The sequence below is a fragment of the Sarcophilus harrisii genome, chromosome 3 (genome assembly GCF_902635505.1).
Source record: "Sarcophilus harrisii chromosome 3, mSarHar1.11, whole genome shotgun sequence".
Classification (NCBI taxonomy): domain Eukaryota; kingdom Metazoa; phylum Chordata; class Mammalia; order Dasyuromorphia; family Dasyuridae; genus Sarcophilus; species Sarcophilus harrisii.
In genome coordinates, this window is record NC_045428.1 from 190,527,913 (window position 1) to 190,547,185 (window position 19,273).

General features: G+C 34.1%; 1 protein-coding gene across 4 annotated transcripts in view; it reads right to left on the reverse strand.

The window, feature by feature from the left end:
• Positions 1 to 19,273, reverse strand: part of EPHA6 (EPH receptor A6) — a 745,715-nt gene that overhangs the window by 370,403 nt on the left and 356,039 nt on the right. For all 4 annotated transcript variants that reach the window (XM_031958889.1, XM_031958890.1, XM_031958891.1 and 1 more), the window contains exons 7-8: positions 14,153 to 14,200; positions 13,565 to 13,727 (exon numbers count right to left, since the gene is read on the reverse strand). In XM_031958889.1, the coding sequence (XP_031814749.1) occupies positions 13,565 to 13,727; positions 14,153 to 14,200 (211 nt within the window). The remainder of the gene's footprint in view (positions 1 to 13,564; positions 13,728 to 14,152; positions 14,201 to 19,273) is intronic.

The window sequence follows — 19,273 nt, forward strand, 5'->3', positions numbered from 1 at the left end:
CTTTTATATAATATAATGGTTCTCTCTGTGAGCAGGTTTCTTGGGGAGGTTTTCTGGAGACAGTCTTAGTTTCGGTTCAGAGTAATAATCACTCCAAATACAGCTAGCTGATAAAATCTAAAAGTTTATTTCTTCAAGAGCTCTTGGAGCTTTGTCCTTTGCTTCTGCCTCTGCTTTCTTCAGCCTCCAGCCAGCACAAAGGTGGAAGATGGAATGAATCTGACTTCACCTCTGAGAGTGGGCTTGTGGGCTTCCTCCCAGAGTGCTCTCCTCTCTGTCAATCTTCCAAACTAACTAACCTGAAACTCTAAGAGCTTCTATATATATGATCTCCCAAAGGTTGACTCCTCCTCTGAGAGAAGGATTAAGGGAGGTGTGAATTCACCAAGTTACAAAATTAACTTTGTGAATCTCCCATATTTGTGAACTCCAATGAGCACTTAAATATATTAGTGAGCTAGAGGATTTGCTAAGTACCATGCTAAATTAGGCAATTGACATCACTTTGGAAGGATTTGTTCTAAGGTGTGAACCAGTAAGCATTGTATCAATTCCATTGAGTTAACACTAGGATTCTAACATCTCCCTTATTTCAAGTTCTGGCTCATAACAGATGCCCATCAATTGGAGAATGTTGGGTAAATTGTGGTATATAAATGTTATGGAATATTATTGGTCTGTAAGAAATGACCAGCAGGATGAATACAGAGAGGCTTGGAAAGACTTACATGAACTGATGCTGAATGAAATGAGCAGAACCAGGAGATCATTATACACTTCAATAACAAAACTGTATGAGGATGTATTCTGATGGAAGTGGATATCTTCAACAAAGAGAAGATCTAATTCAGTTCCAATTGGTCAGTGATGGAAAGAATCAGGTACACCCAGAGAAGAAACACTGGAAAATGAGTGTGAACTGTTTGCATTTTTGTTTTTCTTCCCAGGTTGTTTTTACCTTCTGAATCCAATTCTTCTTGTGCAACAAGAGAACTGTACGGTTCTTCACACATATATTGTATCTAGGATATATTTAACATGTGTAAGACTGCCTGCCATCTCAGGGAGGTGGTAGAGAGAGGGAAGGAAAAAGTCAGAACAGAAGTGAGGGCAAGGGATAATGTTTTAAAAATTACCCATGCATATGTTCTTTCAAGAAAAAGTTATAATAAAAAATGACATAAAAAAGAAAATATAATCAGTAGCATCTATTGAAACTATAAGTAAGCATCATATGTAATGGGGATAAACTGGAATCATTGCCAATAAAATCAGGGATGAAACAAGGTTACCCACTATCACCATTACTATTCAATATTGTATTAGAAATGCTAGCTTTGGCAATAAGTCTTGAGAAAGAGATTAAAGGCATTTTAAATAATGAGGAAACCAAATTATCATTCTTTGCTGATAATATGATGGTATACCTAGAGAACCGCAGAGATTCTACTAAAAAGCTATTAAGAATAATCCACACCTTTAGCAAAGTTGCAGGATACAAAATAAACCCACATAAGTCATCAGCCTTCTTATATATCACTAACAAAATCCAACAGTTAGAGTTACAAAGAGAAATTCCACTTAAAGTAACTGCCAATAGTACAAAATATTTGGGAATCTATCTGTCAAGGGAAAGTCAGGAACTATATGAGCAAAACTACAAAACACTTGCCACAGAAATAAAGTCAGATGTAACCAATTGGAAAAATATTAAGTGCTCTTGGATAGGGCGAGCAAATAAAATAAAGATGACAATACTACCTAAACTAATCTATTTATTTTGTGCTATACCAATCAAACTATTTTAATGACCTAAAAAAATGACAACAAAATCCATCTGGAAGAATAAAAGGTTTCAAGGGAACTAATGAAAAAAAATCAAATGAAGGTGGCTTAGCTGTACCAGATCTAAAATTATATTTTAAAGCAGCAGTTACCAAAGCCATTTGGTACTGGCTAAGAAATGGACTAGTTAATCAATGGAATAGGTTAGATTCAAAGGACAAAATAGTCAATAATTTTAATAACCTAGTGTTTTTCAAACCCAGAGACCCCAGCTTTTGGGATAAGAACTCACTGTTTGACAAAAATTGCTGGGAAAATTGGAAATTAGTATGGCAGAAACTAGGCATTGACCCACACTTTAACACCATGTATGGCGTATCAAGATAAGGTCAAAATGGGTTCGTGATCTAGGCATAAAGAATGAGATTATAAATAAATTAGAAGAACATAGGATAGTTTACCTCTCAGACCTGTGGAGGAGGAAAGAATTTGTGACCACAGAAGAACTAGAGAACATTCTTGATCACAAAATAGAAATTTTTGATTATATCAAATTGAAAAGTTTTTGTACAAACAAAACTAATGCAGACACAATTAGAAGGGAAGCAATAAACTGGGAAAACATTTTTACAATCAAAGGTTCTGATAAAGGCCTCATTTCCAAAACATATAGAGAATTGACTCTAATTTATAAGAAATCAAGCCATTCTCCAATTGATAATTGATCAAAGGATATGAACAGACAATTTTCTGATGAAGAAATTGAATCTATTTCTAGCTATATGAAAAGATATTCCAAGTCATTATTAATCAGATAAATGCAAATTAAGACAACTCTGAGATACCACTACATATCTGTCAGATTGGCTAGGATGGCATGGAGTGATTATGCTGAAGGTTGGAGGGGATGAAGGAAAACTGAGACACTGATATATTGTTGGTGGAATTGTGAATACATCCAACCATTCTGGAGAACAATTTGGAACTATGTTCAAAAAGTTATCAAACTGTGCATACCCTTTGATCCAGCCGTGTTACTACTGAGCTTATATTCCAAAGAGATCTTAAAGAAGGGAAAGGGACCTGTATGTGGAAGAATGTTTGTAGTAGTCCTCTTTGTAGTGGCTAGAAACTGGATACTGAGTGGATGCCCATCAATTGGAGAATAGCTGAATAAATTGTGGTATATGAATGTTATGGAATATTATTGTTCTGTAAGAAATGACCAGCAGGATAATTTCAGAAAGGTCTGGAGATACTTTCATGAACTGATTCTGAGTGGAATGAACAGGACCAGGAAATCAACAATATGCTTCAACAATAATACTATAATAATAACAATAATACTATAATACTACAATAATATTATAATTCAACAATAATAACAATATAATAACAATAATATATGCTTCAACAATAATACTACATGATGATCAATTCTGACGGACGTGGCTCTCTTCAACAATGAGATGAACTAAATCAGTTCCAATTGTTCAGTAAATAGAACCAGCTATACCCAGTGAAAGAACTCTGGGAAATGAGTGTCAACCACTACATAGCATTCCCAATCCCTCTATTTTTGTCTACCTACACTTTTGATTTCCTTCACAGGTTAATTGTACATTATTTCAAAGTCTGATTCTTCTTGTGCAGCAAAATAATTGTATGGGTATGTATACATATATTGTACTTAACGTATACTTTGACATATTTAACATGTATTTGTTTACCTGCCATCTGGGGGCCAGGGTGAGGGGAAGAAGGGGAAAAATTGAAACAAAAGTTTTTGCATTTATCAGTCCTGAAAAATCACCCATGCATATGTGTTATAAATAAAAAGCTATAATAAAAAAAGAAAAAAGAAAAAGAATTGAATACAGGAAGAAGCTAAATCAGATCATAAAAACAGTCTCCACATTCTGTGCAACTTATAGTCTTACAGACTTGCCTAGAGCAGAGAGATGTTAATTCTTTGTTATTGGTCACACATTCAATATGTGTCAGAAATATAATTTCCTGGCTTTAAAGTCAGCTTTCTACTCACTATACTATATTGCTTTTTTAAAATATTATGCTTATGTTTGTAAAGCACTTAAGATATATTTTCTCATTTGGTCTTTATATCACCCCTATGAGGACAGGTGATATTATTATTATTTTACAAATAAGGTGACTAAAATTGAGGTGGTTAATTGACTCGTCCAGAGTCACACAGCTAGCTAGCATCTGAGGAAATTACATCTTCGTGATTTCAAGTCCAGTACTTTATTCACTGTGTCACCTAACTGACCTTTTCTTTTATGTGAGTAGTAAAAACTGATGTTTATATGGTGCCTTAAAGTGTGTAATGCTTTTTATATATCTCTTTTTTATTCTCATAACAACCACATAAAGTAAGTATTCTCAGGATTATCTCTATTTTATAGATGGAAAACTGATACTAAGAGTTTGGCAATGGTTACATAAGAACTGGAATAAACTGGTTCAAAACTTGGCTCTGACACTTCCTAGCTGTGTGATTATAGCCAAGATATCTACCTCTTCCTCAGTTTCCTCCTCTGTAAAAGAAGGCACATACCTCAAGGGATTATTGTGAGGTTCATAGATGGGGAGCTGGAAGAAATTTTTTAAATTTACATAATTCAATCCTCTCATTTTAAAACTTATTTTTTTAATCATTAAAAGTCTACTTTCTCACTTCCCTCTTCTCCCCTATGCTTGAGACCTCAAGAAAAACAAACAATATTACAAAAATATATAGTCAGTCATGAAATTTGTTTCCAGACTGGTCATGTCCAAAGATATTTATTTTATTTTGCACTTTGATTTCTTCATTTCTTTTTCAAGAGGTAGGTAGCATGTTTCACCATTTGTCCTCTAAAATCATGGTTGATTATTATGCTAATAAGAGATCTTTATTCTTTCAAAACTGTGTTCCTTAATCATATTGCTGTCAATTGTTTAAATTATTCTCTTAATTCTATTCACTTCTCTATGCATAAAATCTTGTCAAGTTCTTCTGAAATCACTTCCTTTAACATATCTTATAACACAATACTATCCCATAAATTATATATATGATAACTTATTCATTCATTGCCCAGTTTATGCATATTTTTCTAAAATTCCATTTTTGCCACCTCAAAATATATGCCTTTTATAAATTCTTACAATTTGTTTCACTAAGGGCTAATTCCTCCCTTTATCTACCCCCTCTTTAACTCCTTGGATTCCCTTCTCTTCTTTCTTTTCTGGTTGGTTGTTGTCTTTAAGAAGACACAAATAACATCTCTAAATTGGTATCAGACCAATATCAACTTAGAAGGCTCTACTAAGGCTCTACTAATCTACTAGAAGGCTAAGAAGTTCATATGAACATTTGAAGTGGAGATATCTTTAAATTTGCCAATCACATATTTCTTTAGAGCTGTTGTAATTTTCGTTTTATTCATGGAGCACAGTGCCTTTCACAGTACCTTCTTTGAAGTATGCTGGATGGTCCTGTGCCAGTGTCTCCCATGTCTCCCAATCAATTTCTAAATTCTTTATAGAAACCTTGAGGTGACTTTGTACTGCTTTTTGTGACCTTGATGGGAGTGCTTACCTTGTGTGAGTTTTCCATAAAATAGTCTTTTAGGCATTAAAATAACAGGGCCAACCCATCAGAGTTGGACTTTCTGCAGTAGTATTGAATTCTTGGCAGTAAAGTTGGAGAAAGGACCTCATTGAGGAGATAGGACCAAGTTGGAATAATGGCTGGATTCATTGAACTCTCCCCCAAATCACTCCAAATTCCTTTAAATCATGATTCTAAACAAATGTTAGAGCATCAGAACACACAAAAAGATGGAGTGGAATATTTTCCAGCTGAAGACAACTTAGAAAGTCAGTAGGAAAGATCTGTGGTAGTTTAGAATGCAGCCTTGGCACCAGACCTGGCACCAGCAAAGCAGGAATGGGCCTTGGGCCTCTGAAGTAGCAGTAGTATTGGTGGTTTCCAGACTTCTCAGCCCAGAGACACAAAAGGTGACTTGGAATATTACCAGGAAAGTTCTGTCAGTAGGATGAGAGGGACTTCGGGAACCAGCAAACCAGGAATGAGTGTGGGTGGTGATGACTATGACAGTTTCCAGAGGCCTTAGCAGACTGGAAGTCTCTTTACTAGCACTGAAGAAAGCCTATGTTGTTTTAGCACATTAGAATTTATAGCTACAGTAGAATAGGGATACTTTCACAGCTCTAGGGCAGAAAACAGTGCTCACTAAAGGGGCTTACTTGAAACAGGTTTGATTAAGTTCAGCTGAATTAGACAGAAGAAGGGAGCGTTGGTCAGTTCAGCAGAATCCCACTCTCGGAGGTGCAACCAGATTCACTTCATCTCACACAGCTGTGGTGGCTGGGCTCCTGCACTTCCCCCCACTGAGACCAAGGCTGGTCTGAACGGCTCTCCAGAAAACTGCCCAGCCCCAGGCAAGGAGGTTCTGGCTGGAGGCTGAAGAAAGCAGAGGCAGAAGCAAGGGACAAAGCTGCAAGAGCTTTTGGAACCAAGCAGAGAGTTATCTGCCTCTAAGAAAACTAACCGGACTATATTGGAGACAATAAAAGATCTGAACTTTTAGTACCTGGCTGCATTTGGGTAATTATTACTTTTAACTGAAATGAAGGCTGCCTCCAGAAAACCTCCCCGAGAAATCTGCACCCAGAAAGAACCATTTTATTAATATATTTAAAGAAGAAAAACACCACATTTTGGCACCCTGAATGTGGGACTGACAGGCCCCTCAGTGGATTTCCATGGAAAAGCCTGACTTCAGTGGAAAAGCTTCGATCCTGATCCAGTGGAAAAGCCTGTGATCCTGATCTAGTAGAAAAGTCTCCTCAACCCAGAAATTAGAGTGAGCACAACAAAGAAATTTTGTTAAAAGAGTTAAAGTAGCATTTCAGCTAAGATGGGACAAATATTTAGAAAATAGCCTTCCATTTCTGTTCAAGGATAATGTTTAGAGAGCATTGTCAAAGTTATGGAAAGCCAAAGTTTGATTATAATTTTGGAGCAGATCACTGAACTTTTAGAAACTGTTAAGTACATATGTCCTTGGTTTTCTATGAAAAATGAATTGGATTTAGATGAGTGGAAATTAATAGGAGAAAAACTGGGTGAATACTACAGAGCTAATTCAAACTCAATGGAGTGGAAATTTGAAAGAGAGGATCTTTTTTTATATTAAAAATGGACCTGACTCAATTTCCAAAGACATAATTAATACATATAATTTAATACAACTGGCTTTAGGGAATTTTATAAGTATTAACATAAGGAAAAAGAAGAAACAGCAGCAGGGAGAGGTGCCAACTAAACTAGGTTTGCATGCAGAATCTGATTAATAGGGTAAAGAGATGAACAGATAACAGAAAAAAGATTCTGACTGTAAAAAGTTACTATGGTGATAAGGAACATCAAAACACACACTCAGAAGAAGGTAACAAATTCAAAGCTTCTGCATCCAAAATCTTCAAGAAAAATGAGAAATTGTTTCAGATTAGGAAGGAACTCTAAAGGGATTTTCAAAATCAAGTAAGATAGGTAGAGGAAAGATTGGGAAGAGAAAGGAAAGTGATACAAAATGAAATACAAAAAGCTAATGAAGGGAAGAATGCTTTAAAAAGTAAAATTGGTCAAAAGGGAAAGGAAATACAAAAGCTCAATGAGGAAAATCATTCATTGAAAATTAGAATTGAACAAATGGAAGTTAATGACTTCCATTTAGAATTAAGAAATAGTAATACAAATTACAAAAGTAATACAAAGAATGAAAAAAAAAGAAAACAATGTGGAAACACAACTGACTTGGAAAATAGATTCAAGAGGAATAACTAAAAATTATCACTTTATTTGAAAACCATGATCAAAAAAGAGCTTATGTATCATCTTTCAAGAGATTATCAAGGAAAACTATACCAATATTCTACAACCAGAAATAATAGAAATTGAAAGAATGTTCTGATCACCTCCAATATCAGAATTCCCAGGTTAAGGAGAAAATAATGCATCAAGAAGGAAATAATTCAAATATAGTGGAACCATAATTAGTATAAAACACAATTTAACAGCTTCCCCATTATAAAACTGGAGGGCTTGAAATATGGTATTCTGTAGAGCAATGGAGCCAGAATTACAATCAATAATCACCTATCCAGCAAAACTGAATATAATCCACTTATTTCTAAAACAATTATATATAGCAATTGTTTTAGAAATAAGTTAGGGCTTAATAGAGAATGATTTAGAGTAATTTAAAATTGAATCAGATTGTAAAGCCCAATAATCCTCTCAGTATGACCTATTCAAAGAATAAATAATAGTTGCCTAATAATACTAGAGATTCTAACTACAAATATAAGCTTTTAGCTGTAGAAGGCAAACTAGATACATAAGGGCTATAATTTCAGATTTGCAGTTTAAAATTACCCGAAGGAGAAAAAGGACTGATGCTTGCAGAACCATGTGTCAGATTTGATTTTTATTTGATTTCTCTTTAATAAATAAATATTTTATTTTCTTGTTCACTCATAATTTTTGAACAAAGAATAGTGTTTAAGAACACAGACATGTAGGATGAAGTGGTCTGAAACTTCTTAAATTATGAAAGGAATAATTTAGTGTTTTTGATAAACATTTAAATAAGTGGTAGCAACACAAAAAGTGTTTTGATTAAAATGTCTGTAATAATCCTGATGTCAAATGTAGGTAAATGGTTACATGTAATGAAATTTGAAAATGCAATGTCAGTCAATTAGCAAACCAAGCAAAAAAACAACCTAGAAACATTTGTTACATGCCAGGAATTTTGCTAAGTTTGGGGGTTTAATCCCCAAACTCGGTATTTTAATATACCAAAAATATATACCATATATACCATAAACTTTGGTATTTTAATATACCAAAGTAAAGCAGATCTTATTTTCAAATAGTTGATATTTTATTAGTTAAAACTATCCCATTTCCAAGTGCTGCTTTGCTCTTCAGTTTTTTTTTTTTTTTATTAATCTTGGGATGGGGATGAGGACATATGATTTCTTTTTGGTTTTGGAGGCAAATGGGGTTAAGTTACTTGCTCAGAATTACACTGCTAGTAAGAGTCTGAGGTTGAATTTGAATTCAGGTCATCCTGACTCTAAGGCTGTTGCTATATCTATTATACTACTTGACTATCTCTGTAATCTAATTAATATAGGGTGGAACTTCCTCCAACTAAACAAATCAGTATTCTTCTTTAAATTATAGTATTCTCTAAGTCTTTGTAGGTGCTCCAGGATCTGAGGGATTAAGTGACATCGCTGGTAATAATACTAGCATGTGCCAAAGGCAGAATTGGAATCAAGAATTTCAAGACTTCAATAAACATCATAAAATCCCAAACAATATGTAATAGAATAACAAAAGGTGTGAACCTTGACTCTTAAGTTAGATGACCTGAGTTTTAATTAAAAGCCTCTTTGCTAGAACAGAACAGAGCCCTAGATGATAAGCAGAAAGGTCTTAGAATTCTGTTGCTCTGTTTATACTTGCTTGTAAAGGTGGGTGATTCATTTCATTTATGTTCTCTGTAGCTCATTTCCATAGCTGTAAAATCAAGAGATTGGACTAGATAATCTCTAAGGTTCTTTCCAGCTTTACATTTATTATTTATGAAGTAATAGCACAGATAATTCAGAAGAACAGGTGTTAGATCATCCTATTGATACCAAGTCTCAAAGTAGAGATGAGAACCTTTTTCTAGGTCATCAGTTTGCCACTGCCTTTTAGACATTATAAGGCTTTAAGCATTATAGTTCTTACCACATAGTATCTTCAGAAATTATTTCCTGTCCTATGGGGGCGTCACCAACAAAGAAAGTAGGAGAAGGGCAGTGGTGAACATTGAATGGTTTAAAAATAATTGGTTATGTTAACTTTCTTCTAAGAAGTTTAAAAATAGCTTCCTTCTATTTTACATAGAGAAAACATCTGGCAAGGTAAGTTAGAGTTATGAAATGTAATTTTAACTAGGGCATATAAATTTGTACTCAGATCTGCAGAGCTTAAGCTCAATTTGGAAGTAGTATTGTTTATGAATAATTAATATATAGTTCTGCCAATAACATTACATTGAGCTTTTAAATAGTTAGGAAAATTCCAACAAAGAAAAGTTGTTCTTTAGAATAGAATAAATATCATTTGTTTGTTTCTTTGCCTTTTTTGTGGATACTTTTTTGAATTTGATGGGAAACAACAACATTGATTGTGGGTGGTCTTTAGCATAACAGTTCACTAGTCTGGGGAAGTGGGTAGCAGTTCCAAAGAAGAGCTTGGACAATCAGGGGAAAAGTCAAGCCAAGTGTTTGAAGGACTATGTAAACTTTGCACTCTAATATTGTACTGAGTTTTTTTTAAGTTTGAGATTTAACTAAAGTCCTTGTAGGATATAGCTGTTTGCCTCATGACTTCTGGCCAAACAAATAAACCTTCATTTTGCTTCAATGTGCTCTGGCCTTCTCATAGACTTTTTATCTGAAAAAGTACTAGGCTATATAATACTAGACTTGAAGTCAGGAAGATCTGAGTTCAAATCCTTCCCTCTAAGTGCTCAGGGATACAAAAGAGGCAAAAGACCTTGCAATTGAAAGAGGAAGACAACATACAGATGAATATATACAAATTGCTTAATCTCCCAATCTTAGTCTCTTTATATGACAGATGTAAAGTGCTCTGCAAAACTTAAGGTTTATATATGCACATATATATGTATGTATATGTACATATATATGTATGTATATGTACATATATTTGTATATATATGTATGCATGTATATCACTCCTTCTCCTCCTCCTCCTCTTCCTTCTCCTACTACTACTACAGCTTCACAGAGAAAAGGAAATACTTATCATTATGTATACATCAGACATTTGTCAGGCCTTCCTCAGAGAAGATGGAAACCCACCTCTAGGAAGAACTAAGTCAGGACCCATTCTAAGTGTTTTTCTTTTTTACCTACATTTACCTACTGATAGGGACTTGGTGTGGTGACCACGTATTTTAAAATCAGCCGGAGTTAGGAATTCAGGTTAAGGGAAAATCCTTGATCTTTATTCTTTGGGGAGGTGAAGGGCAATGGTGATAGGAAATGAGAGCAGTCCCAACATGAACCCAACAAGCAGTCTCTCTGCCTCTCTCTCCCCACCCACCAAAATCGTCTCTACGTCATTTCCTATACAACACATCAAAACTTGCACGGAGAGTGGGCGGGACCATTCTTTCTCCAAGCATATATATTAATAGAGTATTGTCCAATTGCTATTTAGCCTCATGTACTTGTGACCTCAGTGCATCAACTCGACCTTCAGCCCTTTACAACTTGATATCCCTCCTCACCCACAGCAGCTGACCTAAATGCCCATGAAATGGTAATCCTGACAATGTCCCTCCAGATCTTCCTTTCACAATCAACAAATTAGAAACTACCTATTTTTTGACACTGATCCTTACACCTATTCTCCAAGTGCCTGAACATCAGGATTCCACTGCTTATTCTGCATCAGCAGCTTATTCTAACTTTTTTTTTCTGGGTAGGAGTCAGTCAGTACACCGCCCAACCCTGATAACTGATCCAGTCAGAGCAGCTTGAAGCCCTGCCCATCCCTCCTAGTCACCAAGCAAAATCTTCATGTGCATTGAATATATGATAAACAAATATATAAATACCATTTCTTTACCCATTATGCACAGTCTTCACTGATTAATCACCATAACTGACACGGGCCTATGAATTTGTAATACTTTTTAATTTTTTTTAAATACATAGACAAGAGCCCTAACAAAAACAAAACAAAAAAAATCTTGGGCAACTATGCTTCTAGACTCCAAGATTCAAGACTTCTTTATCTACTGTTTTGTATTTCCTGATGGTACTTTACACAAATCTTACTTTGGACTCATATTGATTCTCCGCCTGAATAAACCCAGAAATGATGTCCCTGGTTCTGAAAAGAATATGTATTTGTCTATTTTGTCAAAACTTAGGGTACTTGCATTAAATGACTTAACTGACAATCTATCAGAGCTGGATTACCCAATAAGCAGGTTCTATCAGTAACAAAAAAATGTAACACATTGAATACATCCCAACATCATTTATCTTTCCATTTTTCAGTTAAAAGAAACAGTCTCCATAGATTCTCTAGGTCACATTAGTATGACAATCTTTCTCTCATAGAGACTGAAGGTAAAGGTGGAATCATTTATGAAGGAGATTTTAAACTGCAAAAAGTGTTGGCATATATATTAAATTTATATGAGAAGGAACCAAGGTGGGGTAATAAAGCTTTGGAATCAGAAAAATCTGGTTCAAATCCTGCTTCTGATATTTACTCTGCAATTTGGTTTCTTTCACTGCCTACCCTCACACAAACTTTCTAAATCTTTATTACAGATGAGTTCATTGGATCACAGATTTAGAGTTGAAAGGGACCTCAGATGTCCTCTGGTTCAACCATCTAATTTTGAAGAAAAAGAATTGAGGTTAAGGCAATTGCCAAAATAATAGAAGGATTTGAATTCAGTTACCTAACTCCAGACCTAGTGTTCTTTCTATTGAAACATGAAATTGCTTATTTGCAATGGTGGGGGAGTTTTCACTACAAAAATTTGCAAAACTAAAAAAATCAATAGGTTTAACATAAAAAAAATCAAGAAGCATTTTAAATCATTTAAATCTACAAATCTTTATTCCATACATGCCCATGAAAAACACATATAAAGATTTTGTCTGTCCTTGAATAACTATAAATAACTTAAACGTATTCAAATATATTATTACCACTATTTGAATGAGATCTTTTCTAAAAGGGAATATGGAAAAGGTCACTCACATTAATTCCATAGTATTGAGATTATTTTATTAAACAAAGGAAAAAGGAAGTGAAAAAAGAAAGCCAGGCCTAACATTTATAGGGGGTTACTGTTTCCAAGTTCCACTTTTATTCACTGTCCTTGAATATATTTTTCTAGTGATGATCCAATCTGTTTTTCAGTCCAGTGAGACAATTTAATATCATTTTAATTTAGATATAAAATCAAACAACTATGGTATAACCTGCTTGATATATTTCCTGTATGTTTATTTCTTGAACCAATAATGTTCAAATGGTTGCCTTCATTGAGATGAATAAACTAACATTGGCTATATAATACCTATCTCTTTAAATCATGTTCTTACTTTGGCATTCTCTCCTCAGCATGGTTCCGTAATACTATGCTAGTACTAGGAAATGACTACACTTGCATTAGTCTTTCTATTTCATAATATATAGAATTATAGATTTAAAGCCAGGAGGGATAATACAGGCTATTTTGTCTAATTCCTTTGTCTTAAAGATGAAGAAATTGAGGTTCATGGAGATTAAATGACATGGCCAATATTGTGCAAGCATTAGGCTGCAGAGATGGCTTTTGAATTTATGCTCTCCAAATATAAATAAAATTTTCCTGTATATGACACACTTGTATCACTATACATAAAAAGAAATTGAATTTGACTTGCAGTTTAACTAAATGCTTTGGACAGCAAAACATTTTATGCTGCAGATTTGTAATCCTGTGAAATTATTGATTGAAATGCTCATACTATGATTCACATGAACACAATCTATCTGTGAAGAAAAAATAGATTATCAAATGTCTAGATATGCTAGGGTGTTGCTGATTTGACTCTTCAGTGTATATCCCTATGAGAAACTTACTTTCATCTCCTGTTTCAAATTCAAACTTCTGACTGTAGCCACTGTATCCTGCTGCAGTCCTCACTCGGATGTGAAATATGTATTTGGTGGCGGGCTTGAGACCTGTGATGATAACACTGGGGGCCTTGGACCTTGTAGAAGAATAGCTGAGCTGTTCATGCTCCTGACGAACAGAGGGAAAAAAAGGAAAGAAGACATAAAATGAAGTTATATATTATTTTTTCATGAATCACATTCCAAAGCAAAGCTTGGTGAGGGGTTACTCTGAATGTCAAGATCAAATGAGGTACAAGCATGTTTTTCTTTTAAACTGTAATTTGTTATCATCATGATGTGTATTACATGGCTTTGATTTGGAAATGTGTTAAGAAAGCTGATTTCATTGAACATAAAATGTTAATTGCATTTTTTGTTGAGTGAACTGAACTTATATTCATCATAAAGGATGGGGTTAGTGTGAAAGCATGTTCAAACATAATGGTAATTGCAGGAAACTGGCAGAATGGGCAACTGAGGAAATCAATCAACATTGGGCAGAATGAAAAAAAAAGGGATAAATGTGAGAGAACTGAAGGACCCGCTACTCACTTCTACCCTCAGGTAGTGCCAAAATGCCGGCGCTATCCGTGGGTAGACCTGTGGGTAAAAGGAAAAGAAAATAAATTAATTTTTTTAATAGGAAAACTTTTATTCTGAGCTAACTGCTTTTTATGAACTTATTTCTCTTCTACTAATAACAAGAATTGTATTACTTAGTTGGACATAGAATAATGAAAATCATATCCCTGTGGGAATAATGCCTTCAGCTATGACTGTTTATATTTTCAAGATCTGCAAAATAAATGGTCTGTTATGAAACTACATGCTTTCTTTTTTTTTGAAATCCATCTTGTGAACAAGAATTGATGGCAAAGAAAAAAAAAATCAAAGACTTATCTATGGTCACAGAGTGAATAAGTGGCAGGACTGGAGACTGTAGTCCCAATCTCCTATATTAATTGCCAAGTAACTTGGTCTCTCCTGTCTCACTAACAGGTAATCAATTTGCTAAAACATAGCCAAGGTTTGGTTCAGGTGCTCATACTTGCTATCTGACTACAGATTCAGAACAGAACATTTGATTTCATCTGTCCATATTTGAGCTCATAGTGAATCAAAGAGTAAAAGCATTGTTGATATTTGAAAAGATTATTTTGTTCTTTTGGTTTTGCTTCAGTCTCTCTTCATGTATTTATTTTGAATACTGGACCTGGAATATAATTGTAGATTTGGATGGATGATTCATTCAAATTCACCCTATTCATATTTGTTCAAAGTCCCTCTAGAGTTTTTTTTCATGTATCAAAGGAAATATTTTTGCTGTTGCTTAGTTGTTACAGCTGTGCCTGACCCTTTGCGACTCCACTTGGGATTTTCTTAGCAAAAATACTGGAGTGGCTTGCAATTTTCTTCTCCAGTTCATTTTACAGATGAGGAAATGGAGGCAAAGAAATTTAAGTGGCCTGTCCAGGATCACACAGCAAGTATTTGAGGCCAGATTTGAGTCATACCTTTATAGTTCAAGGTCTGGTATTTTATTCACTATACCACCTAGCTACCCAAAGGAGATATTACCCAGGCAAGAAGAAAAATGTGTGTACTGATGGAACATACAATGTTAGAATTATCTTGATATGATGCTTCAAGACTGAAAAATTTTAAAGCAATTTCCTCAAAAAAAATTAAAAGAAGGAAATCATTTGGTTAAAACCCAAGTATTATTTTTATTTTTATCCTGAAATCATATTTAGTTCTCTATATTGCTATAAGGTTATTTTTAAAATTGTGCTAGCTAGTTATAGATCTCATCTGACTGTCTCCTACTTTGTAAATTTATATAAGCCACCTTCCATTCCTGGAACAGAATCCCCCCTTTCCCATATCCAAATCCTATAAAATAGAACTAAGATACTTCTCTCTTAGGAAAAAAGCCTTTGTTTTCCAACTGAAGCAATCCATCCCACATGTGAACATCATATATAATGGTATGTTTCTATAGTTCTTTAAGATTTATAATATTTTCTTTGTAAATAGGTCTATAAGATCCATACTGTCAATATTTTATCCCATATTATAGATGAAATATACAAAATGCAAATAGTTTAAGTGACTTAATTCCCTGGGAGGGAAGGTCTATAAATGTTAGAGCTAAGATTCAGACCTGAGTCTTCTGACTCTAAGCATCAATGTTCTCTTCACTATATCGTGCTGCCACTGATGATAATAATTTTGACCTTTCCTAGGAACTTAACCATTTTCTCTCTTGGCTTAAAATTATTTGTCCACATTTCACATTCAACTACTACTCTAATATAAGCTCCTTGAAAGTACACATTTGGGCCCATTTGGGGTTTTCTTGGAAAAAATACTGGAATGATTTGACATTTTCTTCTTCACCTCATTTTACAGATGAGGAACTGAAGCAAACAACTGACTAAATTAGGGTTATACAGGTAGTAAGTGTCTGAGGCAGAATTTGAACCTAGATTCTCCTGATTTCAGGACTGGTGCTTTATCCACTGGGCCACATAACTGTTCTCCCTGTATATAGAAGGTACTTCCTAAATGTTGGTTAAATTGAATTTGTCAATATGTTTCTAAACAATAAAACTTTATTAAACTTGGTTTGCACTGAGAGATATAGTTAAAACACATCAAAACACAGTTGTAGGACAAAATAGTTCACACCAATAATTTCAGTTACCTAAGTGGCTAAGATTAGTAAATATCTTCAATTTGGGTAAATTAAGCTGTAGCTGATTGTGTGTTCACAGTAAGTTTGCTATTAATACCATATTGTCTAAGGCAGATAAATTGTCCTGATCAGAAGCAAATATAGTCAAAGCTCCTGATGAGACTCAGAGTGTGAATGTTCTCTCCACTTCTAGCCTGGGCAAGATAGGGAGATCTAGGCTTAGAAACAAAAATTAAAACAAAAACTCAAGTTTTACTCATCTCTATTTCTAGTCAAAATTTAAATAAAAAATAAATAATTACTAGCTTATATTTTTAGCCAGCCATATAAGTATTCTTAGAAATAATTATCTTTAAGAAAAGGAAAATTTTAAAAAAATATTCAAAAATTTCTCAGTTGACTGCCTCAAACTCACTACCTAGTACAATTATTACAATATTACAACAAAGAATCTGTTTTATTTTAAGCAATATAATTTTGTTGTGTATGTAACAATATTTCCATCTCATTAAAAAGAAGAGATATTAAGATCTCTTTTTTTCTGAAACACAAAATTTGTGGTGTCAAAATATTGACTTTTACCAAAAAGAAAGGTAGACTTAAAGAAGAGGTACAATGGTGCTTTCAAAACTTCATCCCCATGTCTATGAAAGACATGGAGACTTAAATATTTAATCCTACACTGGGGGCAGCTAGATGGCACAGTGGATAGAGCACCAGCCCTGAAGTCAGGAAGACCCGAGGTCAAATCCAGCCTCAGACATTTAATACTTCCTAGCTGTGTGACCCTGTACTAGTCACTTAACCCCAATTGCCTCAGCAAAAGAAAAACAAAACAAAACAAATCCTACATTGGCTGTTAACATCAATGAAATATGTTTTTCTTCCTTAAGCCACAAGACCCCTAATTAATTGTATGCTCACATTTAGTGAATATTTAACCATTTTGGTTAAAACCTAGAAGATAAGGACTCTTTTAGTGCTTATAATAATTTATGTAGAGTGAAATATCTTGGTATATACTCCAAAACAGGCCTCCAACAAGTCAAGTATAGTTGAGAGCTCAGTCTCAAAGTCCAATCAAATAGTTTAATATTCAGAAGGACATGACAGTCACATAAATTATGGAATAAGACTTGACCTTTAGAAATTAAGGTTGGATTTAGAGTCATTTGTATAAACAAGTCAATTAAATTGAGGAAAGCTGAGATCACAAAGGGAGAAGTGGAAAACAGAAAGAAGAGGAGGGAAATTAAATAGCTTAGAAGAGTATATGAAAAACATGATCCAGGTAATATATTCTTGGAGAAATAGATCAGACAAAATATAACTCAATGATTCCATGAGACAAAAAGAAATATTGGAAAAAAGTCCAAAGATTGAAAGTTATATGAAAGTAAAATGAACTGATCTGGAAAAGAGATAGAAGAGAAATGACTTAAAAATCATCAAACATCCTAAAATCAACTAACCAAAAAAATTAAATATATTTTGATAAATCATAAATAAAATTACCAAGAATGATTAAAAATAAATAAAAATAGAAAGGAAACTTAGGAAGAGAAATTACTAATTGGACACACCTAGAATATCAAAGCAAAAATAAAAAAAATTTTTTTCAAGAATTTTAAGAGTCATAGATAGGAGCAATACATGAGACTATATTAAATATATTTATTGGTTTGTTTGTTTTGTTTTTGTTTTTTGCTGAGGCAATTGGGGTCAAGTGACTTGCCAGGGTCACACAGCTAGGAAGTGTTAAGTGTCTGAGGTTGGATTTGAATTCAGGTCCTCCTGACTTCAGGGCTGGTGGATACTGCACCACCTAAATGCCTATAACCATGAATAACATTTAATAAACATGAGTATAATCATATAATGAAAAAATAGAACTGATTAATTTCAAGGGGTAAATGATGCTTAAGAACTTATATTTTAAAAGTGGGGGAAAAGACATGAATCATTTCAGATTTTCACTATTTTAAAACTTCACAAAGAATGTTAAATGTAGTACCTACAGTGGGTTTGTTTTGCTTTATTGATTTTAATAGAGGAAAGAAAAAAAGAGGGAGGGAAAGGAATACTTAGGCAAACTGAGACTTCGCGTGTACTAGACAAATTGAATCACCATCACCCACTACTATCTTGCTCATCAATTTCACTTAGATCCTGATGGACAAAGTCCAGAACTCTAGACCCAAGACCCTACCACTCTAGGGTAGGCTTTTATCACCTCACACCTGAATAATTGCAATAACTTTCTGGTGGGCTTGCCTACTTAAGTCTCTTTCCACTGAAATCCACATTCACTCTAGCCACCAAACTAATTTTCCTAAAGCTCAGTTATGACCACATCATTACTGGATTGTTCTTTATTTTCAGTTTCACTAACTTATTTCCTGTCTTCTTTAAGTTCCAATTAAAATTCCATTTCTTATAAGAAGTCTTTCTCAACCCTTATTTCTTTTAGAACCTATCCTTTATTATTTCCTATTTATCCTATACATAGCATAGTATATATTTGTTTGCATGTTGTTTTGTCCATTAGATTGTTAGCCTTTTGATGTGACTATCTTTTGTCTCTTTTTGTATCAGATAGTAGGTGTTTAATAAAGCTTTATTGAGTACTTGATTGAATCATAGAGGAAGAGAGAATAGGCATTTAATAAGCTTCATTTTATCTCTACCATATAAAGAAGTTTTTAACCACCACCTCCCCTTCTCCCATATCAGTGTGGTATAGATTCACTTAAAAATTCAATAAGAAAATACTTGGAGACAGAAAGAAACGTGAGGGTAGAATTTATATAGAGGAGAGTAAGGTAAGCAAAATAAACATTATCTATAGGTTTGAGGTCACAAGAATAAGGATTCAAATAGAATATTAGCAAAGCTGAATATGATAGACCTTTGGAAATCTATGAACAAGAAGAGAAATTGTTTTGCAGCATATGTCATCTTCACAAAAACTGATC